The sequence below is a fragment of the Theropithecus gelada genome, chromosome 4 (assembly GCF_003255815.1).
Source record: "Theropithecus gelada isolate Dixy chromosome 4, Tgel_1.0, whole genome shotgun sequence".
Classification (NCBI taxonomy): domain Eukaryota; kingdom Metazoa; phylum Chordata; class Mammalia; order Primates; family Cercopithecidae; genus Theropithecus; species Theropithecus gelada.
The window spans coordinates 107,027,987-107,054,492 of NC_037671.1; the positions used below are offsets into that span (position 1 = coordinate 107,027,987).

The 26,506-nt window shown below is 38.6% G+C and overlaps 1 protein-coding gene across 1 annotated transcript in view; it reads right to left on the reverse strand.

Annotated features, from left to right (window-relative positions):
* Window positions 1-5,345: 5,345 nt before the first annotated feature.
* The window catches only part of SEC63 (SEC63 homolog, protein translocation regulator), an 88,416-nt gene continuing 67,255 nt past the window's right edge, over window positions 5,346-26,506 (reverse strand). Inside the window, exons 17-21 of the mRNA XM_025382427.1 lie at window positions 18,437-18,595; window positions 16,626-16,727; window positions 11,251-11,349; window positions 7,801-7,905; window positions 5,346-6,852 (exon numbers count right to left, since the gene is read on the reverse strand). Coding sequence (XP_025238212.1) covers window positions 6,709-6,852; window positions 7,801-7,905; window positions 11,251-11,349; window positions 16,626-16,727; window positions 18,437-18,595 — 609 coding nt within the window. The 3' untranslated portion in view covers window positions 5,346-6,708. The remainder of the gene's footprint in view (window positions 6,853-7,800; window positions 7,906-11,250; window positions 11,350-16,625; window positions 16,728-18,436; window positions 18,596-26,506) is intronic.

A 26,506-nucleotide genomic window follows, 5' to 3' on the forward strand; every position in this document is an offset into this window, starting at 1 on the left:
CAGGAGTTAGGCTGCGGGAAGAGCAGCAACTCTAAGATACTTGAAAGGGGGTGCCTTGCCATCTTTCAACTTGAGCCACCTCTCCTGGCTCTCTCCTTGTTTAATAGATGCTGTCAGGTCAAGAAGAGGAACAGTAAGCTTTGGGAGGAACTTGGAAAGTGACATAGAGCCTAGCCAGTGACTGGAGTCCCAAGAACGTGGCGGAGAATCGGGAAATAAAAAAGCTGCGGAAACGTTGGATGTGATTATAAAGCACACAGACTAATCGGACAAAGATACAGATGCAGGCTAAAGCATATGAATGAGGGAGGCTATCACGATCCCACGAACACTACTGAATAATGATGTCTCCTTGGTAATCGTCAAACCTGATTGGAAGATCAGGATTTTTTAAGTCTCTCATTGAATTTTTGTCACATGCCTTTTTTTTTAAATCAAAATACCCATCAGTGCATTTGATCCCTCCTACTGTGTATCATTTCTAAATGAACTTTTGTAGTTAAAAACAAAAACACATCTCCCCCTAAAGGATGACTGGGTACCAGGAAGACTGTTCAAAATAGTATTTCAAAGATTCCTCAGTTATTTCAACCAAAGGTCTGCAGCCTCCCTAAGTTTGGGCAGCATATTTGGAAAAAGAACACTAAAGGAATGGCAACTATTCTACAAGGAACCAGACTCCCTTGGAGGCAAATGTTCAGTTTGTCCAGAAAGGAAGGGTATGGGTTTTATGTTTTGTGGGGAGGGGTGGAAGGTTTGGGGAAGGAGTGCAGAAAGCAATAATAAAAAGCTCTTATGGTTACCACGTAGAAGAGGTATAGTGCTCCTTCTTCTATACACCCTGTTTTGCATTGTCACAATGGACTGGATTCAACTTTAAAAATTCTGGATATTTTTTAGTTGGTGCACGGGTAAGTAAATTATCTTCAATTGCAACATAAACATGTTTATCTTTGACAATAAAACATTTCCAAGGGGTTTAAATGTACATTATTCTCAAGGAAACTGCCTCAGTGGTCCTAGTTTTCACTAAATAGACCTCATTCCCTTTGAAAAATCAGTGTTCTATATCTCTTTGTAAATACAGGTCCTACATGTATTGAATTCCAACTGTTGAGAGACAGTTTTCCATGGATCTCTCATGTTTCTGCACGCCTGTGATCAGAGACACACAAGCTTTTGTTCTAGACTATCTTTTCAAGGGTGTCTGTATAGCAAACAGCCTTGGAAGGCAGTGTCTCCCTCCCAGAAAGAGGGCGAGTTTGTTTGCTGTCCGGGATAATAAGATCAGACAGGGTTGCTTGCAGGCCCTTGACAGGGTTAGGTCTCCCAAGCTTGGAGTTCCTCAGCTGTGATATGAACAGCATCTGCCTGGCCACTCCGCATTGCCTCCATGGGAATTTGGGGGACAACAGGAACAGATGGGGAACATGAAGCTCATGCCGCCTACTGTGCCTCTGTCTTTGGAGTCTTCTGTTTTGTCAGCATCCATGACACTGGCAGGTTAACTTGTTAGCTTGCATGTAAAAACTCTGGACTCTTAATAGCTGACACCTATCAAGCAAACAGATTAGATTTTGTAGAGTTAAGGAATTTCCATGTCCTATTTGTCCACCTCTCTCAAGCAAACAAATGCAAATTGCAATTCCAGCACATTGAATACATATGGATTGTCTTTTGGAGTTGGTTGCAAAGGGACTTAATGTTTCCAGACAGTAAATTTAATGGGTTAAAGGACACACAGCCAGGTGCGGTGGTTCATGCCTATAGTTCCAGTACTTTGGGTGGCCAAGGGTTGAGGCTAGTTCAAGGCCAGCCTGGCAAACATAGCAAGACCCCGTCTCTAAATAAATAAATACAATGAGCCAGGTTAGTGCCTGTGGTCCTAGCTACTTCGGAGGAGGATGACGTAGGAGAATCACTTGATCCCAGGAGTTGAGGCTGCAGTGAGCTATGATTGCACCACTGTACTCCAGCCTGAGCGACAGAGAATGACTCTGCCTCTAAAAAAATAATAAATAACAAAGGACACATGTAAGGAAGACGGAGTTTAGGGGGAAACATAAAAGATCAAGAGAGGGAGGTAATCCCAGAAGATGCAGATAGAAATAAATTACAATGCATTTCTTTAATCGTGGTTTTTAGTCTCAAACGAAACACACCATTCTTTGTTAAAGAAAATTACAGCCCTATCGCCCTCTACTGGAACGAGGCTGGAAAATACAGAGAAATAGCTTGAAGTTAACTCTTAATGGAATCTGTTCACACTGAAGTCCATTGCTGCTATTATCCAGATGTTAAAGTGTAAACCTCAGGTGTTTCTGGTAAGGTATGAGGGATACAGCTCCCTTTGTGTACCCAGGCTGATAGGTTAACCTGAACAACTTCGCGCTGAACAGAGTGGCCAGTCCTTCCCACACGCACCTTCCATTTGCAGCCGTCACTGATTGCCAGGACCAGTAACAGGCTGTGATTTGCTCAAAGTCCCAGCAAGTCGACCCCAGCACTGCTGCTCCACACCTGCACCACCTGCATTCCACAGAAAACCGCTGTGCAGAATCCTCCCCTTGCCTATCAATCCCACCTCCAGACCTACTCAGCTCTATCTCAGAAAAGTCTCACTCTGCTCTTGGGAGCTACAGTAGGGCTGGACACAGTGAATGCCAACCCACCAACTCCAGAGTACATCACTCTGTGATCTCAGATGGTGTCAAACGTCACCCTATCAATACCACAAAGCAGTGGTGCCCAAATGTTTTGATCATGCACCCAAATCAGAAAAAACAATGTAATGCACCAATAAATGTATATTTATTTATAAATAATAGAAGTGTACAATTGTACAATATATTATGTACATTATAAAACACACAAAAATAGAAATTTAAAAGGATGAGATTAAATACAAATAATCATTTTAATACTTCCTCAATGGATTGATCATCTCCACGCCCCTGGGATGTATACACCCCCACCTGAAACAATAGCCCTAAAGTATGTCAATGATTGTTATTTGGGTTTTCAGCTCAGGTTACAGAAATATGTACAAGATCACATCTTTTAAGTTTTGCAAAATAGCCCTAGCATCAAGTTTAAATGGATGAGAATGCTTGGTGCTAACTTCTTGAGACATATTTGGACTGGTCACTACACAGCTGGTAAAATGTCATGTTATGGTTCACCAATAGTTATTTCACTTTAAGGCAGTCTAAATAGGGGATTTCATGGAGTTAAATCAGGTTATTTGTGGGAAAGTTGTTTTAAAAAAACATTTTAAAGCAAAGGATCATGATTTGCTTTTTTTTTTTTTTTTTCCAAAAACACCCAACTGGCTGGGCGCAGTGGCTCATGCATGTAATCCCAGCACTTTGGGAGACTGAGGAGGGCTGATCACTTGAGGCCAGGAGTTCGAGACCAGCCTGGACAACATGGCAAAATCCCGTCTCTACTAAACATAAAATTAGCTGGTGTGGTGGCATGCACCTGTAGTCCCAGCTACTCAGGAGGCTGAGGCAGAAGAATCGCTTGAAGCTGGGAGACGGAGGTTGCAGTGAGCTGAGATTGCACAACTGCACTCCTCCAGCCTGGACGACAGAGCGAGACTCCATCTCAAGAAGAAAAAGAGAGAGAGAAAATAAAAGGCCAGCAAATTAAATAGCTAGCCCCTAAAGAAATAATTCTTCTGCCTACAGTAGACAAAAAAAAAAAAAAAAAAAGGGCATTCCAAACAATGGCCAAGGCAAATGGATTTAAATGGATTGCCACTCATCTACCTGATCTAACACCAGCAAGTGAGTTCTTAACTTTTTTTTTTTTTTTTTTTGATAGCTCTAGTATCCAATCACAGAGCCTGGCACATAGAAACTCAGTAAATATGTGATGAATGACAACTCCTCCAACATTATGTAAGGTGCTGAATTACATTTGAAATAAGAATTGTGACTACAGAACACTAGTATATGGTTTGGATTGGCTGAAGCAAACTGAACAAAGCTTGTGGTCAAAAATAACATGCCTAGAGAGCCTTATTATATCTCTCCCTCCCTGTTTCAGCATCAGTTGTTTGACATCTACACCCCCCTGCTTCCACCAGAGCCTAAGCTTCCCCGCACACAGTGGGACAGTACAGCTGAACAGGCCTGTCCTTTTCCAGCCCTCAGTGCAAGCTGGGAGAAGCAGAGCAGAAGGTATTTTCTACACAGAGAACTTCACTCAATGTGCTCCCTAACTTAAAAAAAAAAAAAATTCATGAAAAATGTTTAAACAATTCAAAAAGGACATGAACATCTAACTCTGAGATTGACATATTAACACCTCAGGGCCTCAATCAAATATTATAATGCTAAAAATCACAACTGCTACACTTTTAATTGTGGTAACTAAGTCTCCTCATGAACAGCTGTATTTTAATAGGTACTTTACCAATTAGAGAAAAATATCACATAATTTAAGTAACTTTCAATTTCACTTCCTAAACACTGTATCATCTATAGGCTCATCAACTGTTGACAACGTGTCAGTTTTTTTATAGGAAGAACACTGAAACTTCACTCAAGTTTCCATCAGATTAAATGCAAACTAGGATACATAGTTTGCTATTCTCATTCCAGAGGAAAAACAAAGGGATGTGGATTTCAGCGACTTGCTGGACAGATAAGAACTATCAACTGAAGGCTCAGTTCTTTCACTACTGCCATATGGAAAGAGGTTACCTAAAGTACTCACTAGAGGAAATTTTATTTTACTTAGTTGGGAAGTACATACACATCACACACAGAGAAAAGGAAAACCAACTATTGGAATTTTCTGGTGATGGTGGTTTTTTAAGCACTGTGGTGAGTTACTAGGTTACCCTCCTCTCCAGAATCTTAAACCCAGAGAGAAGCCAGCTGTGTGAATGAACTTACAAAGCCTCTTTAAGGCAAAGTAGCCACTAGAAAAAACATACTTTTCTTGAAATCTTTCAAGAAAACTAGGAAATATGCATTCTACACATTGTGTCTTGTCTGCCCTGTTTCCTTGCCTTTGTGCCACACCTGTTTTCTCTAATCCCTCCTTTCACTTGACACCAGCTGGCTCACCCCCTGCCACTACATTTAAGTAATCAGTAGCTGCCTCAAGACACTAGTGCTTCACAGCAGAACCTGATTTGAAAATTAAACCCACCCTCTTACTTGTTCAATGAAGTAAATGAAAAAAATCCTCAGTGACACTGGCTCCTGCCTGCCAAGAAAGGGTCTCACTAAACTGGTGATTGAGGTTACAGTGAAAAAAACTGCTTTGACCATTTGATAGAAAATATTACATCCTAAATTTAGAACCAAAAAAACCATTCATGGTTTTGGTAATTTTCAATTTTTATTTCCAACTACTGCAGTAATAAGATAGCAGTGGTAATTCTGCACTGAAAGTGGCAACCTTTTAAGTAAACAAGGTTGCAAATTGTAGCATTCCAACAATATTTTGACCTATGGAAATTCTGATGGGAAAGGATTATTATAATCAGTTTTATAATACTACAGACTTATGCTTCCTCCACATCTAGGAATAAAAATACCACCCTCCCTCAGTGATTCACCATGTATACATCTCTACTCTTTACAAGCACTATCTTTCCAGTTGTACTACAAGGGGAAATCCCTCTTACTCCTGGGTTTTCCTATACTATACAGAAATAGCAGTCACTTTAGCAGTCATGTACAATACTATTCAATTTTTAGCTGAAAAATAAAGAAGTGGATTGCCCTATTTATGCCCTGACAGTAAAAAGACACACACCATTGAAACATAAAACGAGTCAACAAACTTCTATTTTTATTGACAGGAGTCCAAAATGAATACAAAAAAAGCTTCCTTTGCATGTTATACTTACTTTCCTTAAAAAGCTCCTGATAGAGTCAGGTAGACTGAAAACTAAGGATGTAGTTCAGCTTTTAAAGTGAACCTTTTTAATAAAAGGTTTAATAACATAAGCCACCAATATCAGAAAACATACGGTCCCACTATCACTTTAGAGCTACAGCTTATCAAAAGAATTAGATCCTGCACTGATCTGCTAAGATACAGGTTTAGAAATGTTTTAAGCCATTAAAAGCCATTTTTATAATCTGTCCGATAACTGGACAATTAAGAAAAGAAAAATTCCAAAATGTAGCCCTCTATATCATGTGGAATGTGAGAGAATGCCAACTTATGACCAAGATAAGTAAAAATAAAAGTTTAAATCTATGAATGGAGCTGTTACAGTCTTGTATCACTGCAAAATGTCAATAATAGAGCTTATCAAGAGATTATAAACTTGAGCAATGTTACTTAAAACATATTTGTGGTGTTTGCTAAAACTAAAGCTGAACAAAGAAAAGTCGCTCATTTATAGACTGTGTTTCCTGCATCTTTGCTTTTACTGGGACCATAGACTGATAATACATAGCCCACACTTCTGGACAGTTATAATAACAAAGGATTTATTATCATTTGCAGATGAAATAAATGCACCATCCCATACTTGAAAGGTTTCAATAAGCCTTAACATTTTTCAGGTTGTACCAAGGCACCACTGCCTAGTTATATTATGCACCCATTTCTAGAGTAAAAAAAACTACACCTCCCTCAACATCAGTTCTGTACTGTCTCTGGTTTATTATACACTTCCAAAACAGCAAAAAATTGCAAATATGTGCAAACACTGTGGTCCGTTCAGAGTACTGCTTAGTCGTCATCTTCCTCTTCCTCCTCTTCTTCCTCAAAGCTATCTTCAAAGCCCTCACTGTCCTCCTGGTCTTCATCCCCTTCTATTGCTGTATCCCACTGTGGGTGATTTTCTGGCACAGGCTTAGCCTCATGAACTTCCAACTAGAAAGAAGAATTAAATGTAGACATCAGAAATTTGGGGAGAAATAATGGAAGAAATCTTGGTAAACAAAAGGTTTTCTTTGCCCATAGCAATTATAAAGAAATAGATTTCTATGGATACAATTCTAAATTCAACTCATTCATTTAGAATAGACACTTCATCCCAGAAATAAAACAAGTAAATCTAACCATAGGTAAATGTAGTCAAATTTCTAATACAGTTTGATATTTTGATTCTATATGTTATACTACTTATGAATGTATTTCTGTGGCATAAAACAATTGTGATTCTTGAGCAAGAACACTGAGTCATATTTTAACAGAAGCCTTCTACTTTAAGGAAGAAAAATCTGAGATATTTTGCAGTCGCTAGACTTGTGACGTAAAATTCTACAGTTAATAAAAGAAATATGGAACCCTCATGGAAAAAAAGGTTTGCCTTTACTGGCTACTTTTACCCTTTACAATGCAATAATACTTTTAGCACCATCTCTCTAATATAATAGGACACCTTTTATAAAAAGTTCAAGTGAATTGGTAAACAAAGATGAAAGTGTGCTGCAAATGATACTTACAGAAGTGTATGCTGTAAGATGACAAAAATAAATTAGTTTCAGAAATTAATAAACACTCCAAATAGAATCTGTGGTTTAAAAAAAAAAAAGTGCCTTTCTAAAGAAAAAAGAACCCATTTGCTGAGGCCTTATAAAGTTACAACACATTAAATGTATCCCTAAAGTAATTTATATTCAATGTTTAAATTGTTATACTCCTTAAAACCTAAAACTTTATTATTGAAAGACTAGTCCATCAAGTATATCACATATAAAGCAAGAGATGATTTCTTTTTCCTTCCATAACTCTACATTTCAAAACTAGAATTGTTTTCCTAGTATATTAAACATGTATACAGAAAACTCTTATTTACTGAAGAGTCACTATTCTTACCTTCAATGGTTTAATCTGATCCAAACCCATATAGGAGTCTGATCTCAGAAACACAGTATACTGATAATTTCCAGGCTTGCCTGGTGCAGGAAACTTCAGCTCTACCTAGAAGATAAAATCAGAACTTAAATATCTGTATTATGGGGAGGAAACAGCTCACTCCCTAAAATTCCTAGACCACAGTATTTAACAGCCAGGTTTTTTCTGCAGATGATACAGAAAGCCCAAACAAATGTTACTGAAGTCCTTATAAACAATAATAAAGAAAAGTGAAATGTATTACATATTATAAATACCTCACAAAGAGGAGATCAAATTATGCAGAACTGATGAGGTTAATTTGTATCTCCACAATTTAAGAAAAAAGTACTTAAAGCAACCAAATTCTATGCTATCACCTTGAAGAAATTAAGTAGGTATAAAAGCATAAATGAAATGTTGGAATTAAACAACAGACTTCACTAGATAGGAGAAAATTTCTTGCCAAATTTTCTTATTTCTAGAATAAATGCCCAATGCCAAAGGTCAAGAAGGTATTTTACTTACCATCAAATCATAAACTTCAAATACAAATAACAAACCTTAAAAAAGTTTCTATTCCATTTGGACAAAAGAAGAACAATTTTTTTTTAAATGACATTTGTAAGCGCTGGTGATCTGCCTCTAATCTCCAAAATCCAGATTTTATAGTCAAGATTAAATATTAAAATATGCCAGTTTTAAAAAAAACTAGAAAAAATCATGAAGGAATCTTTTTTTTTAAATTAATCTCAGTTTGGCCTAACTATAACACAAACCTAGAAATTATTTAAAAAAAAAAAAAACTCTTTAAATCATACTACAAAAAATAAATAAGAAAATGGATAAACAAATAGGTATTTATATTTCTGCCTGGTAGAAACAACCAGAATAGTAAAACAAACTGGGGAGAAATATTTGTAACACATATCACAAAGGGCTGATTTCTTAACATTAAAAAAAAAAAATCCCAATTTTTTAAGACTCAAGAAAAGTGAACAATGGCCAGACACATTAAAAAGATGACTCAAACACACTGAAAGTTAAGTTTCACTCTTCAGAGAAATAAAAACTACACTGAATAGAATAAGCAGAGTAAAAATTGATTCAGACAAGGATCATCAATATATGCTTAAAATGACTGGCTAAAACAATGTTGGAGAATAGGACATTCACACAGGGCCCAAATATCACCCCATAGATTAGAGGGGGAGAAAAATACCTTTACAATAGAGAAAAACCATAGCTAAATGAGCAACCTTAATTAATATCACCAACATAGGGCAGAGGCATATACTGTACCTCTAACATAATGCAGTAAGAAGTACATCACCAACATAGCTTGCTTGCCAAAAACACGAAGATGAATAAAGAGTAACCAACGAGACAAAGTCATATTAAATGATATTGCACAAAACACTTTGCCTGGATTCTTGAAAAATGTCAGCGGCATGCAAAGATTAAAAAAGAACAAGGACAAGAAAGCATTCAACACTAAAGAGGCATGACAACCAAATACAATGTAAAAAGGTCTTTTTTTCTTTCTTTCAAGACAGGTCACTCTGTTGCCCAGGCTGAAGTACAGGGGCATGATCATGGCTCACTGCAGCTTCAACCTCATGGGCTCAAGTGATTCTCCTGCCTCAGCCTCCTGAGTTAGGCTGGGACTACAGGCACGAGTCGCCACATCCAGCTACAATGTGTGATCCTTGATTAGATCCTGAGTTTAAAAATAAAACCAAAAACTGTAACAGACATTAGTGGAATTGTTGAGGAAATTTGAATACAGACTGCATATTAGATAATTATGCCATACCAATGTTAAATTTCCTGAGTATAATCATTGTAGTGGGCCTATGGAGAAGGTCCTGGTTTTTGTTTTTGTTTTTTAAGAGACAAGGCCTCACCATGTTGCCCAGACTGCTCCTGAATTCCTGGGCTCAAGTGATCTGGCCACCTTGGCCTCCCAAAGTGCTGGAATTACAGGTGTGAGCCACCGCACCCAGCCCAAGGCCCTGGTTCTTAAGGGATACATGTCAAGTAGTTAGGGGTAGCATGTCATGGTATCTACAAGTACCTCAAATGGTTCAGGGGAAAACACACACACATGTGCATGTTTTGTATGTACACATACAGTGAGAGAAAGATAAAACAAGTAATAGCTAAATGTAAACAACTGGTGAAGATAGGTGGGGATCTAGGGAGGTTTCATGATACTGTGCTTGTAACTTTTCAATAGGTTTTAAAACTTAAAAGATCAGAGAGGCCAGGCACAGTGGCTCATGCCTGTAATCCCAGCACTTTGGGAGGCCAAAGCAGGCGGATCTCTTGAGCTCAGGAGTTTGAAACCAGCCTGGGCAACATGGGTAAACCCCGTCTCTACAAAAAATACAAAAATTAGCCAGGCACGGTGGTGCATGTATGTAGTACCAGCTACTTGGGAGGCTGAGGTGGGAGAGCCTGGGAGGCGGAGGTTGCAGTGAGCCAAGACTGTGTCACTGCACTCCAGCCTAGGTGACATAGCCAGACCCTGTCTCAAAAAAATAATCAGAGGAAAAAATTAAAAAAAAAAAAAAAACCCAAAGATCTAAGATGCTATTTTTCACCTTTCCAACTAGCAATGATATTCAAAATGTATGACATGCTGAGAGGCATTAGGCATATTTAGACATTCATTCTTTTTATAGAGAAATAAAATATCTAGCAATATAGGTCAAAATTACAAACATACAGAGCCTCTGGCCCATCAATTCAACCTCTATAAATTTATTATTAACCTATTTCATGCATTTACCACTTGATTACAAAGGGTTAAAAAATATGTACTAAAAATCAACATCATAGGGCTATCTTGAAAAGCTTTTGTCCACCAAGTACAGGCAGACAGAACCTTCTTCCTATAAAAAAAAAAAAAAAAAAAACAAGAAAAACAACAACAAAAATGCAGTTCCCAAAGGTAAATATGTTCATCACAATGTTACTTCACTGATGTCATTAACAGTGAACAATATCACGTAATCAAAAATTCCACTCAAAAAATCCACATCATCAGTTCTTATATTTTTTAAGACAAAAGATCTAATACTTAACACTAATCCAATAAGAACAAAAATCCTATTACTAAATTCTGGAGAGGAGGAGGAAAGGCATATGTTCTTAGACACTAACAGTGAAAACTCCCAAAACAAGCTAAGAACAAGTTTTTAAAACATTGACTAAGTTGCCTACCTTTAACAATTATTTATAAATTTCCAACGAGCTCACCCCCAAAACATCAGAGAACAGTTACAAAATGCAGGCAACGAACAGAATACAATATGCTAAATATGATAAACTGCTTTTTAAAAAAAAGATATATGAAGATATATGAAGCAGCATGATAGTGACAGCTGTGCCTTTTTAAATACTGAAATCATGTTGTGTGATAGTTACCTCCTCTGTATCTTTCAGTGTACACACATGATATGGCATAGATATTAATGTCTGCTCCTTCCTATCTGCAATGTAAAGCCACCACCATTCTTGTTTTTCCTGGAAAGAAAAGAAGAAGAAGAGTATAAATAATCAGAAAGAACTAGAGAGAACATAATTTTGGCCTCTCTTATCTTAGAGATTCTCTGCACTGACAAAGTGCTTGGTACAAAATAGGTGTTCAAATGAATATTTACTGAAAGAATAAGCTGTTCTTAACATTTGTAGAGCCATTGCCTAAAAACATTCCGTATCCAATTTTGGGGATTTCAATAGCTCCTTGAAATCTATTGATTGGCCTTCATATTAAAAACCTCATAACTAACCTTAAGGAACAAGCATTATTCTAAATATATACAACTATTACAACAGCATGTAGCAAATAATCTTAGTAATCTTACCTAGTAATAAGAAAAAGCCACAAAGTAGGAGTGGAAGGAACTTGGGCAGCCAAATCAAAAATCAATACATTAAATACTTTATACACTTTTAAGAGGATATTTCAGATTGTAAGAGTCTATTTATACTTTCCACTGCCCATGATTGTACTAAACTTGGCATTTCTAGCTGAACTCCAAAAAAATTAGGAACAGAAAAAAGAGCTGGGTTTAAAAAAAAAAAAAAAATTCACCAGAATATCAGAATGTACACAATGACAGCAGGGAAAAATCAGAGAACGAGAGACAGAAAAGTATTAAATATATACATAAATTTTAGGCAGGGTGCAATGGCTCACGCCTGCAATCCCAACACTTTGGGAGGCCGAGACAGATGGATCATGAGGTAAGGAGATCGAGACCATCCTGGCTAACACAGTGAAACCCCGTCACTACTGAAAATACAAAAAATTAGCCAGGCATGGTAGCAGGCGCCTGTAGTCCCAGCTACTCGGGAGGCTGAGGCAGGAGAATGGCGTGAACCCGGGAGGCGGAGCTTGCAGTGAGCCCAGATCGCGCCACTGCACTCCAGCCTGGGCACAGAGCAAGACTCTGTCTCAAAAAAAAAAAAAAATATATATATATATATATATATATGTATGTATGTATGTATTTTAGAAAGCCAAGTCTAAAAGCACCAAACCTCCGTGCATTCAGCAACAACTGCTCTATTACAGCACACTTCAGTTAACTATTTAGTCATCTGCTTAGTAACACCTGTTTAAGAGTTGGGTAGGGAAGTATCTTTCTAAAACGGTTTAAAGGAAAATGTTTTACAGCTTAAAATAAACTCTAGGATGTTCTAAATATTTATTTAACCAAAATAGTACTAGACTATTCTAAATTCTCAATTGTCTGAAATGGGTTAAAATATCATCTTACTGAAACAGTTTCTTTGAGAAAACGTGGGGTTTTTTTGTTTTGTTTTTTTGTTGAGACAGGGCCTCACTCTGTCACCCAGGCTGGAGTGCAGTGGCACTATCTCAGCTCACCTCACTGCAACCTCTGCCTCTGGGGCTCAAGTGATCCTCCCACCTCAGCTTCCCGAGTAGCTGAGACTACAGGCATGCACTACAACGTCTGGCTAATTTTTGTATTTTTTGTAGAAACAGGATTTCATTTATTTTGCCCAGGCTGTCTTGAACTCCTGGGCTCAAGCAATCCTCCCACTTAGGCCTCCCATAAGTGCTAGGATTACAGGCATGAGCCACCACACCTGGCCCATATTTATGTTTTTAAACTAAAATTGCTGCACTTTCTATTTTAACTATAAAAATAGATTAAAATTTGGTTTATCTTTCAAACACTACTATACTAAGCACAACTAAAAACTCTTCTGTTTAAATACCTTAGGAGATAAAGCACTGCAACATTAGTAAGCCTAATAAATAAATGACAAGTACATGGTGACATGAGCAGCAGCTAACAAGAAAATTAAATTCTGCTTAAACCAAGAGTTAGGACTACTACCGTAGGCATATTTGTATATATAACTTATGTGTGTAAATACATAACAGCCTCAAAGTGGAATATTAACACCTCTGTTGCGGCTACTCAAATCTGCCCTTGCAGCATGAAAAAAATGAATGTGGCTGTATTCTAATAAAACTTTATTTACAATAAAGCCTCATTGACAAAAACAGGAAGGGAGCCAGATCTGGCCTGTAGACTGCAGTTTAAGAATATCTGTTTTGGCCGGGCGCGGTGGCTCAAGCCTGTAATCCCAGCACTTTGGGAGGCCGAGGCGGGCGGATCACGAGGTCAGGAGATCGAGACCATGCTGGCTAACACGGTGAAACCCCGTCTCTACTAAAAAATACAAAAAATTAGCCGGGCGAGGTGGCAGGCGCCTGTGGTCCCAGCTACTCGGGAGGCTGAGGCAGGAGAATGGCGTGAACCCGGGAGGCGGAGCTTGCCGTGAGCTGAGATCCGGCCACTGCACTCCAGCCTGGGCGACAGAGCGAGACTCCGTCTCAAAAAAAAAAAAAAAAAAAAAAAAAAAAAAAAAAAAAAAAAAAAAAAAGAATATCTGTTTTAAAGACACAGAAACCTGGGTTATTTCACCTCCCTAAAATCTCATTTTCTTTTCAACAATCAGTGCCTACTTCTGGCCATGTTGCAAAGATGATCTGAGAAAATACAAATAAAAAATGTATGTTAGAAAGCCTAGCACATGCAGTATAATAAATGGCAGTTATGATTATTAGTGACATGAGGTACAATAACAGTTCTTTTACTTAAGTCATTTTGACATTTGTCAGAAACATCATTACCACAACAAGTAGGGAATGTAAGCAGCACAGGATTATGTTGAAGATTATGCACTTCTTCACCTCCCTACTTAGAGAATGCCTTTCCCTGCAACCTCTCAGCCTATTTAATTACAATGAGATGCACTCAATATTAAGGGCCAGCCACGGTGGCTCACACCTGTAGTCCCAGCCCTTTGGGAGGCCAAGGCGGGTGGATCACCTGAGGTCAGGAGTTCAAGACCAGCCTGACCAACACGGAGAAACCCCGTCTCTACCAAAAATACAAAATCAGCTGGGCGTGGGGGCAAATGCCTGCAATCCCAGCTACTGGCTCAAAAAAAAAAAGAAAAAGAAAAAGAATATTTATTAAAAAGCCAATGAATATCAATTAATGGCACTATACTTGTGCCTAGACTCTGATGCACATGTTAAAAGTGAAACAGATGTTCTATGAGTTTGCACTTTAGACAAAACCATTTTTCTTGTGTGAGATTCCCAACCATTCTTAACACATTAAATACAATAGATGAATTTCACTAACATGTAAGTCAAATATTACTAAGTGGGTAGTTTGGTAGTTAGGTTACTTAGGTAAGAAACATGGAAATGTAGATACATAAAGAGGTTAGGAAGATCCTAAATAAATTTTGTTTGTTCATTTGTTTTGTTTTGTTTGAGACAGAGTCTCGCTCTGTCACCAAGGCTGGAATGCAATGGCACAATCTTGGCTCACTGCAACCTCCGCCTCCCAGGTTCAAGCAATTCTCCTGCCTCAGCCTCCCAAGTACCTGGGATTACAGGCACCCACCACCACAGCCGACTAATTTTTTGTTTTTTTGAGACAGAGTTTCACTCTTGTTGCCCAGGCTGGAGTGCAATGGTGCCATCTCGGCTCACCACAACCTCTAGCTCCTGGGTTCAAGCGGTTCTCCTGCCTCAGCCTCCTGAGTGGTGGGATTACAGGAATGTGCCACCATGCCCGGCCAATTTTGTATTTTTAGTAGAGACGGGGTTTTGCCATGTTGGCCAGGCTAGTCTCAAACTCCTGGCCTCAGGTGATCCACCCACCCACCTCAGCCCCACAAAGTGCTGGGATTACAGGTGTGAGCCACTGAGCCCGGCCCTAAATAAATTTTATCTGATAAACAATGATCTTAAATGTTTACCATGCAGATGCAGATTAAATTTGAAAAAGGCATTTTGCTGATAAAAATGATTCTTATTTTTTTTGAGACAGGGTCTCGCTCTGTCATCCAAGTTGGAATTCAGTAGCACAATCATAGCTCACTGCAGCCTCAATCTCCTGGGCTCAAGTGATCCTCCAACCTCAGCTTCCCAAGTAGCCTAGGACCACAGGCATGAGCCACTAATGTGCATTAGTGGCATTTGGCCACTAACAAATGTTCTGAGGGAGTGAATGAATGTTTCTCTTATTAACTAAGCATGGTCTAAAATGAAACTGTCTGTTATATGGGTACACACTAGGCAGCTTTGAGCACCCCATGGCACTTTTTACAACAATCAACGAATGGAATTTACTTGCTTCATTTCAGGATGCCTGGTGTTGGCAGGCTACCTCTGCAATGGGCAAAATGCTCCTAACAGATGGACTAAAGCTCAGGACATGCCAGAAGATCAGCGTGTGCATTAAGATGGAATCCTGGGCAGACTTCTCTCTAAGTCAAAACAACAGTCTGTGCAGAGCCACTCATTTATTACTAAGAGAGCCAAATTATTTAGGAATTTGCCTTAAGCAGTCCCCAGAAACTCTAGATTGACATTCTCAAGCAGAAAGTAGATTTATACATGAAATCACCTGCCAAACACAAGTGGTGAGCAGAAGGTTGTGTGGCAAAGCTGTGAGGTAGTCTGTGGAACAGTTTCCCGAACTGGGGGAACCAGTTCTTGACCTCTGCTCCAGACAGAATTATACTCTAATGCAAAATGTCAATGGAATCCCAAGGTAATTTGAAAGATGAACAACACAGGCTATCAAGGAGATCTAAAGTTGAGCAGGCTGCAATTACAAAGTAAACAAGGACAAGGCAACAAATAGCATTGTAATGACCTGTCCTGAGCCCGGGGCTCAGTCATGATCAAGCTCTTATGGAACTTTATTTATTAGAGCCAAGAACACAGTTGGTCCCACAGCCATGGGCTCACACATTTCCATGGACTGGGACAACAATAACCAGGTCAGAGCAATTCTAATGGTTCCATGTGGCCAGCAGGATCCTCAGAGGGAAAATTTAAGTATTCTTTTATCCTATTTAAAAGTTGGCAGAGGTGAGAGATTCACAATAGTTAAGTATTCAAAGGCAAAGTACGCATTTTTCTGATGAAGACTGCCTAATCTGCTAATAAGAAATCACCATTATGCACAACACTCAGTAATTAGGGCACAGAAAAGATAGCAGCAAAGAAAACCACAGAAATACTTAAGAAGCTAACCATCTCTTTTATAAGCAACACGTTCCCTAAGTATAATACCTATTGTAGTATTCCCTTTAAAAATATGGCCTTTCAGGACAGACCACATTTAGCACATATGAACTAATATACACGACAGAGGGCTAAAAGTCAACTGACAAATCCCAGAGGAGAAAGTGAATGGAATAAGGAACACACTAGCCTGTATATAACTCACCTCAGGAAAGTAAAGGCTATACACAGGATGTGTTATCTTTGATTTGGTTTCCAGTAGAGCTCTCTCTTTTCGCTGTATGCTTTGTTGTAATTCTTGCCACTCCTAGTAAACAAAAAAATTAAAATATTTAAAATCTAGTATGTGTTTTATCACTTTGAGGAGTTTCCAGGTATTATTCCTGACAATGCTAATTAACTACTTAGGATTAGAACAAGTTCAGTTCCACAAATCTGATCATCTCCCTGCTCATCCTTACAATGCCTTTTTAAATATATTAAATCTAACCACTGTAGTACCAACTACATAGCTGTTAATTATCTGACCCTAGCCTGCCTCTCTTCGGTCTCCTGTCACTGCCTCCCTCCTTGTGCTTTTTATTCTAGTCATTTCAAACTACCTATACTTCTCTGAACTTACTAAACTATTTTACTCTTCCTAAACCCTGTTTAGACTTTGGTTTCTCCCTTTCTCTGACTACTCATTATTATTTAGGACCAGCTAAAGCCCAAAGTATGAACTCCTGAGTAAAGCCTCCCATAAATTCCCTTCTATCTCAGGACTGAACTGATCACTCCCTCCTTACGTACCTTGCATAAGATGTGTATAATTTCATATGTACTATAATATTTATTTACAAATCTGCCTGCTCCATTAGCCTACGTATCATTCAAGAGCTGCAGCTGTTTCACATTTGGCTTTGTAATTCTTTAATCTCAGATAGCCTTGGGATGTGACAGATAATAAATAATGATTTGTTGATTTAATGAATGTATTTTTGATCATATGAAGAAATCAGTCTGTCAACACCCTAAGAGTCACTGCTACTAACCCTAATATACTTAGGAATATGTCAATTCTCAAAGTCAGGCCAGGGATATAAGGTATTTGACAGATTTTAGTTTCCTGGCAATCAATTTAATTCTCCAAGTACAAAAAAAGCCAAGGCCCTGCAAATGCTAACAGTAGTCGTCTTTGTTTTCTACCATTCCCAAGGCCAAGTGTGTTATTACTCCCTTATACTTTTATCCTTTGCCCTTTACCTCCTTCCTCCTTTTTGGGCCTCTCGTTTGCCTCTGAGGCTATTCAGGCAATCCCTTTTTATCTCCTAAACTACAGTGTTACTTTTAGATCAATGGCCACTCAAAAAGAACAACGCTAACAAAACCTAAAGGAAATGGCCAGTTTATTTGCAGTGAGACTCTAAGGACCACATTCTTCTCTATAATTCTCCCATAAATCATGTGCAACTTAATGCCATGAGATTTTTCTTCTATACTCTGTACTTTCACACCATATTAATAAATTCTCTAAAGACTTCCCCTGTCCTTAATATATCTTATATACACCCACGAAACAAGGTGGTATTCTATAAAAGTTAGCTTTTCCCTTAACCAACCTCTTGACATCAGGGTCCACAGTACTGTTTCTCTACAGTAAACATGACCTGGAGCTCGTGACACAGCCTTCCAAGTAAGCTCTATGCATTTCACAAACACCTTTCCTTACTCGTATTTCCAGAGATATCCCCAACACTGAAAATCCCCTTATGAGATCAACTGACTTAACCTCAAAACCAGGTCCTACTCCACCTAACAATTTAATATTTAAGAAAATGAGGATTTCCAATCCTTGTTAGAAATCATTTTTATTTATAACCTTGACTACCACTCCTTAAAAACGTTTTTCAAAGTAATAAAATTATAAAATATACAGGTAATATTTAAAGCAAGCAAGCGAGCAAACAAACAACGACAAAACCCAAAGCTATCATCAGAGATGTAATTCCAATTATTTAAACCTATAAGGCTTACTGCTTCATCATCTTTGTTTTGTTTTTCATCTTGCTCTCTATCAGAGTCTCTGTCACTACCATCATCTTTTTCACTTTGGGAATCTCTATTGGTTTCTTCTTCTTCAGAATCACTGCCCTTATCTGAAACTTCTTCTTCATCTTCCTTTACTGCAGCTTCCTAAAAGGAAAAAGCAAACACAAAGATTCTGCGTATCTCAATGAGCACATATTAATCTGAATCCCTGAAGTTAACTTATAGTCAACATAACTAAACTGACTCGATGACAATTTCACTATTCATATATAATTTTTTAAAATTATAAACATTCCTACTTATAAAGATGTGGGAGTCAGACTGAAGAGTTTAGTACCTGGCTAGTCTGTCTATTGTTAGTTATTTTATTCATTCTTCATAATTTGTCAAATGAAAGTATTTCTATTTGTAAAGCCCAGTAACACAAAGGCTAAGATGGTTCTGCTTTCAAAAACATCAATTATATTTTATTTAAGGAAACAGGTAGTTTATAGAAAAGTATAATGTTGGGGCTAGCCACAGTGACTCATGCATGTAATCCTAGCACTTTGGAAGGCAGAAGCAGGAGGACGGCTTGAGGCCAGGAGTTCAAACCAGCCTGGGCAACATAGCAAGACCTGATCCCTTTAAAAAAAAAAAAAAAAAAAAATCACTAGGCATGATGGTACACATCTGTAGTCCCAGCTAGTTGGGAGGTTGAGGTGGGAGAATCACTTGAGCCCAGGAGTTTAAGGCTGCAGTAAGCTGTGACCATGCCACAGCACTTCAGTGTGGGTGGCAGAGCAAGACCCTATCTCAAAAAAGGAAGGGAGGAAGGGAGGAAGGGAGGAAGGAAGGGAGGGAGGGAGGGAGGGAGGAAGGAAGGGAGGGAGGGAGGGAGGGAGGAAGGGAGGGAGGGAGGGAGGGAGGGAGGGAGGGAGGGAGGGAGGAAGGAAGGAAGGAAGGAAGGAAGGAAGGGTGCTTCTTTGGAAGTATAGAATCACTTTCTTTAACAGGGTATGATGCAGTAAGGCAAGGCAGTATCTCTAGCAAAATACTAGCTCACTTCAAGAATCAAAGAGAACAGCAAATTAAATGCAAAGAAAGCAGAAATAGGCAGGACACGGTGGCTCATGCGTGTAATCCCAGCACTTTGGGAGGCTGAGGCAGGTGGATAATTTAAGGCCAGGAGTTTGAGACCAGCCTGACCAACATGGTGAAACCCCATCTCTACTAAAAATACAAACAAAAAAACAAACAAAAAACAAAAAAAAAACTAGCTGGGCGTGGTAGCACATGCCTGTAATCTCAGCTACTTCGGAGGCTGAGGCAGGAGAATCACTTGAACTTGGTAGGCGGAGGTTGCAGTGAGCCACTGCCTGAGTAACAGAGTATGACTCTGTCTCAAAAAACAAACAAAAAAAAGCAGAGCGAGGTATAGAAGAAGAAACTTAAAACTAAAAGTTGGTTCTTTGAAAAGGTTAATAAAATTGATTAAACCCCTAGGCAAGAATGATCAAGAAAAAAAAAAAACAATAAAAATTACCAATATGATGAACAAAAGAGGCGTAACTATATCCAACAGACATTAAAAGAAAATTATGAATAATGTTATGCCAACAAATTTAATAAGAGGAAATAGACAAATTCCTTGAAAAACACAATTTGCTAAAATCAATAAGAAAAATGCAGAATATGTATTAAAGAAAGAAACTCCACAAATAAACTCCCTTTGAAAACTCCAGGCCCAGATGGTTTCCCTGGAGAATTCTTCCACAGACTAAAAAAACAAATTGAAGCTTACACATACTCTTCTGAGCAAAAAAGGGAATACTTCCTAGCTTGATTAATAACGCCAGCATAAATCTGATACAAAACCTGACAAGGATATTACAAAAAAAGAGAATGACAAACCAATATTTGCTCTTAAAATTAGATGTGAGAATACAAAGAAAATACCGTCAAATCCAGATAAATATAAAAAAGGATACTAAGTTATGGCCAAATGATATTTGTTCCAGGAATGCAGGGATGGTTTCAAATTTTTTAAATCCATCAATCTAATTCAACAGAAAGGAAAAAAGTAAAAAAAAAAAAAACAAAAACAAAACCTTTAATAACATTCACTATTTGCTAGTGATAAAAATTCTCAGCAAACTGGAAATAAAAGGAAACACTTCCTTAACCTGACAAAGAATAGTTACAAAAAACTTACACCTAACATCACATTTAGTGGTAAAATAATGTTTGCTTTCTTCCTAAGACCAACAATAAGATAAGGTTTCTACTACCATAACTCTGAATAAATATTACACTGAAAGTTCTAGTCAGCACAGTGAGACAGAAAGGAAGAAAGGGTATAAAGATTAAAAAGAAAAAAGTAAAACTGTCTTTATTCACAGATGGCAACATTGTATATGTAGAAAATCTTTATTAAAATATCTACAAATGGTTAGAATTATTGCCAATTCATTAAGACTCTTTGATACAAGGTCAATATTTAGAAGCAACTATTTCTATACACCAGCAACAAACACCAAATAAAAATTTTAATGACATTTACGGTGATATCAGAAAGGATCAAATACATAGGGGTAAATCTAACGAAAGATGTGCCATACCTCTGCCACTGGAAATTACAAAACACTGCTGAGAAAAATTAGGGAAGATCCAAATTAATGAAGATAAACCACAATCATGAATAACAAGACTCAGTATTGTTAACATGTCAATTCTCCCCATATTGAACCATGGATTCAGTGCAATACCAATGTAAATTTCAGCAGCTTTTTTGGGGGGAAATTGTTAAGCTTATTCTAAAAACTGGCAGGAAATGTAAAGGAATTAAAACAGGAAAATTTTGATCAGGAAAATTTTGATCAGTAAAACAGAGTTGGAGCACTTACACTACATATTTTGAGACTTAACATAAAGCTACAACAATTAAAACTGTATGGCACTGGCATAAGAATAGACAAATAATCAATAGAATGAACAGGACAGTCCATAAACAGACCTACACATCATATACAGTATCACCTGTTGTTTTTTTTAATTATACTTAAAGTTCCAGGGTACATGTGCAAAATGTGCAGGTTTGTTACATAGGTACACACATGCCATGGTGGTTTGCTGTACCCATCAACCCATCATCTACATTAGGTATTTCTACTAATGCGATCCCTCCCCTAGCCCACCACCACCTGACAGGCCCCAGTGTGTGATGTTCCCCTCCGTGTCCATGTGTTCTCATTGTTCAACTCACACTTACGAGTGAGAACATGCCAGTATGTGGATTTCTGTTCTTGTGTTAGTTTGCTGAGAATGATGGTTTCCAACACCATCCATGTCCCTGCAAAGGACATGAACTCATCCTTTTTTATGGCTGCATACTATTCCATGGTGTATATATGCCACATTTTCTTTATCTAGTCTATCATTGATGGGCATTTGGGTTGGTTCCAAGTCTTTGCTGTTGTAAACAGTGCCACAATAAACATACGTGTGTATGTGTCTTTATAGTAGAATGACTTATAATCCTTTGGGTATATACCCAGTAATGGGATTGCTGGGTAAATATTGCTAGTTCTAGATCCTTGAGGAATCACCACACTGTCTTCCACAATGGTTGAACTAATTTACACTCCCACCAACAGTGTAAAAACGTTTCTATTTCTCCACATCCTCTCCAGCATCTGTTGTTTCCTTTTTACTGATTGTCATTCTAACTGGTGTGAAATGGTATCTCACTGTGGTTTCGATTTGCATTTCTCTAATGACCAGTGATGATGAGCTTCTCTTCATATTTTTGTTGGCTGCATAAATGTCTTCTTTTGAGAAGTGTCTGTTCATATCCTTTGCCCACTTTCTGATGGAGTTGTTTGTTTTTTTCTTGTAAATCTGTTTACGTTCTTTGTAGATTCTGGCTATTGGCCCCGTGTCAGATGGATAGATTGTAAAAACTTTCTCCCATTCTGTGGGTTGCCTGTTCACTCTGATGATAGGTTGTTTTTCGTTTTTTGCTGTGCAGAAGCTTTTCAGTTCAATCAGATTCCGTTTGTCTATTTTGGCTTTTGTTGCCATTGCTTTTGGTGTTTTAGTCAAGAAGTCTTTGCCCATGCCTATGTCCTGAGTGGTATTGCCTAGGTTTTCTTCTAGGGTTTTTATGGTTTTAAGTCTTAAGTCTTTAATCCATGTTGAGTTAATTTTTGTATAAGGTATATGGAAGGATCCAGTTCCTGCTTTCTGCATATGGCTAGCCAGTTTTCCCAATACCATTTATTAAATAGGGAATGCTTTCCCCATTGCTTGTTTTTAACAGGTTTGTCAAAGATCAGATGGTTGTAGATGTGTGGCATTATTTCTGAGGCCTCTGTTCTGTTCTATTAGTCTATATATCTGTTTTGGTATAAGTACCATGCTGTTTTGGTTACTGTAGCCTTGTGGTACAGTTTGAAGTCAGGTAGCATGATGCCTCCAGCTTTGTTCTTTTTGCTTAAGATTGTCTTGGCTATGCGGGCTCTTCTTTGGTTCCACATGAAATTTAGTTTTTTCCAATTCTGTGAAGAAAGTCAACGATAGCTTGATCGGGATAGCATTGAATCTATAAATTACTTTGGGGAGTGTGGCCATTTTGACAATATTGATTTTTCCTATCCATGAGCATGGAATGTTTTCCATTTGTTTGTGTCCTCTCTTATTTCCTTGAGCAGTGGTTTGTAGTTCTCCTTGAAGAGGTCCTTGTAAGTTGTATTCCTAGGTATTTTATTCTCTTTGTGGCAATTGTGAATGGGAATTCACTGATGGCTCTCCGTTTGTATGTTATTGGTGTATAGGAATGCTTGTGATTTTTGCACATTGATTTTGTATCCTGAGACTTAGCTGAAGTTGCTTATCAGCTTAAGGAGATTTTGGGCTGAGACGATGGGGTTTTCTAAATATACAATCATGTCATCTGCAAATAAAGACAATTTGACTTCCTCTTTTCCTAATTGAATACTCTTTCTTTCTCTTGCCTGACTGCCCTGGCCAGAACTTCCAATACTATGTTGAATAGGAGTGGTGAGAGAAGGCATCCTTGTCTTGTGCTGGTTTTCAAAGACAAGGCTTCCAGTTTTTGCCCATTCAGTATGATACTGGCTGTGGGTTTGTCACAAATAGCTCTTATTTTGAGATACGTTCCATCAAGGCCTAGTTTATTGAGAGTTTTTAGCATGAAGGGCTGTTGAATTTTGTCGAAGACCTTTTCTGCATCTATTGGGATAATCATGTGGTTTTTGTCATTGGTTCTGTTTATTTGATGGATTACATTTATTGATTTGCATACGTTGAACCAGCCTTGCATCCCAGGGATGAAGCCGACTAGATGGTGGTGGATAAGCTTTCTGATGTGCTGCTGGATTCGGTTTGCCAGTATTTTATTGAGGATTTTCACATCAATGTTCATCAGGGATATTGGCCTGAAATTTTCTTTTTTTGTTGTGTCTCTGCCAGGTTTTGGTATCAGGATGATGCTGGCCTCATAAAATGAGTTAGGGAGGATTCCCTCTTTTTCTATTGTTTGGAATAGTTTCAGAAGGAATGGTACCAGCTCCTCTTTGTACCTCTGGTAGAATTTGGCCGTGAAACTATCTGGTCCTGGACTTTTTTTGATTGGAAGGCTATTAATTGCTGCCTCAATTTCAGAGATTATTATTGATCTAGTCAGGAATTTGACTTCCTCCTGGTTTAGTCTTGGGAGGGTGTATGTGTTCAGGAATTTATCCATTTCTTCTAGATTTTCTTGTTTATTTGTGTAGAGGCATTTATAGTATTCTCTGATGGTAGTTTGTATTTCTGTGGGATCAGTGGTGATATCCCCTTTATCATTTTTTTATTGCATCTTTTTTATTCTTCTCTCTTTTCTTCTTTATTAGTCTGGCTAATGGTCTATCTATTTTGTTGATCTTTTCAAAAAACTAGCTCCCAGATTCATTGATTTTTTTGATGAGTTTTTTGTGTTTCTATCTCCTACAGTTCTGCTCTTAGTTATTTCTTGTCTTCTGCTAGCTTTTGAATTTGTTTGCTCTTGCTTCTCTAGTTCTTTTGTGATGTTAGGGTGTCAATTTTAGATCTTTCCTCCTTTCTCTTGTGGGCATTTAGTGTTATAAATTTCCCTCTACACACTGATTCAAATGTGTCCCAGAGATTCTGGTATGTTGTGTCTTTGTTCTCATCGGTTTCAAAGAACATCTTTATTTCTGCCTTCATTTCATTATTTACCCAGTAGTCATTCAGGAGCAGGTTGTTCAGTTTCCATGTAGTTGTGCAGTTCTGAGCGAGTTTCTTAATCCTGAGTTCTAATTTGATTGCGCTGTGGTCTAAGAGACTGTTTGTCATGATTTCCATTCTTCTGCATTTGCTGAGGAGTGTTTTACTTCCAATTATGCAGTCAATTTTGGAATAAGTGCGATGTGGTGCTGAGGAGAATGTGTATTCTGTCGATTTGGGCTTTACAATTTGGTATGTTTTTGCAGTGGCTGGTACCAGTAGTTACTTTCCACGTTTAGTGCTTCCTTCAGGAGCTCTTGTAGGGCAGGTCTGGTGGTGACAAAATCTCTCTGCATTTCCTTGTCTGCAAAGGATTTTATTTCTCTGTCGCTTATGAAGCTTAGTTTGGCTAGATATGAAATTCTGGGTTGAAAATTCTTTTCTTTAAGAATGTTGACTATCGGGCCCCACTCTCTCTTCTGGCTTGTAGGGTTTCTGCCGAGAGATCTGCTGTTAGTCTGATGGGCTTCCCTTTGTGGGTAACCCGATCTTTCTCTCTGGCTCCTCTTAATATTTTTTCCTTCATTTTAACCTTGGTGAATCTGATGATTATGTGTCTTAGGGTTGCTCTTCTCAAGGAGTATCTTCGTGGTGTTCTCTGTATTTCCTGAATTTGAATGTTGGCCTGCCTCGCTAGGTTGGGGAAGTTCTCCTGGATAATGTCCTGAAGAGTATCTTCCAACTTGGTTTCATTCTCCCCATCACTTTCAGGTACACCAATCAAACACAGATTTGGTCTTTTCACAGAGTCCCATACTTCTTGCAGGCTTTGTTCGTTTCACTCTTTCTTCTCTAATCTTGTTTTCTCGCTTTATTTCATCGAGTTGATCTTCAATCTGATATCCTTTCTTCTGCTTGATCAATTTGGCTACTGGGACTTGTGAATGTTTCACGAAGCTCTCGTGCTGTGTTTTTCAGCTCCATCATGTAATTTATGTTCTTCTCTACACTGGTTATTCTAGTTAGCAATTCGTCTAACCTTTTTTCAAGGTTCTTAGCTTCCTTGCATTGGGTTAGAACATGCTCCTTTAGCTAGAAGGAGTTTGTTATTACTCACCTTCTGAAACCTACTTCTGTCAGTTCATCACACTCATTCTCCATCCAGTTCTGTTCCCTTGCTGGCAAGGAGTTGTGATCCTTTAGAGAAGAGGCGTTCTGGTTTTTGGAATTTTCAGCCTTTTGGGGCTGATTTCTCCCCATCTGCATGGATTTATCTACCTTTGGTCTTTGAAGTCAGTGACCTTCGGATGGAGTCTCTTGAGTAGACATCCTTTTGTTGATGTTGATACTATTCCTTTCTATTTGTTAGTTTTCCTTCTAACAGTCAGGCCCCTTTGCTGCAGGTCTGCTGGAGTTTGCTGGAGGTCTGCTCCAGACCCTGTCTGCCTGGATATCACCGGTGGAGGCTGCAGACCAGCAAAGATTGCTGCCTCTTCCTTACTCTGGAAGCTTTGTCCCAGAGGGGCACCCGCCAGATGCCAGCCAGAGCTCTCCTGTATGAGGTGTCTGTTGTAGGAGATGTCTCCCAGTCAGGGTACATGGGGGTCAGGGACCCACTTGAGGAGGCAGTCTGTCCCTTATCAGAGCTTGAATGCTGTGCTGGTAGATCTGCTGCTCTCTTCAGAGCTGCCAGGTAGGGATGTTTAAGTCTGCTGAAGCTGCACCCACAACTACCCCTTCCCCGAGGTGCTCTGTCCCAGGGAGGTGGGGTTTTATCTATAATTCCCTGACTGGGACTGCTGCCTTTTTTTCAGAGATGCCCTGCCC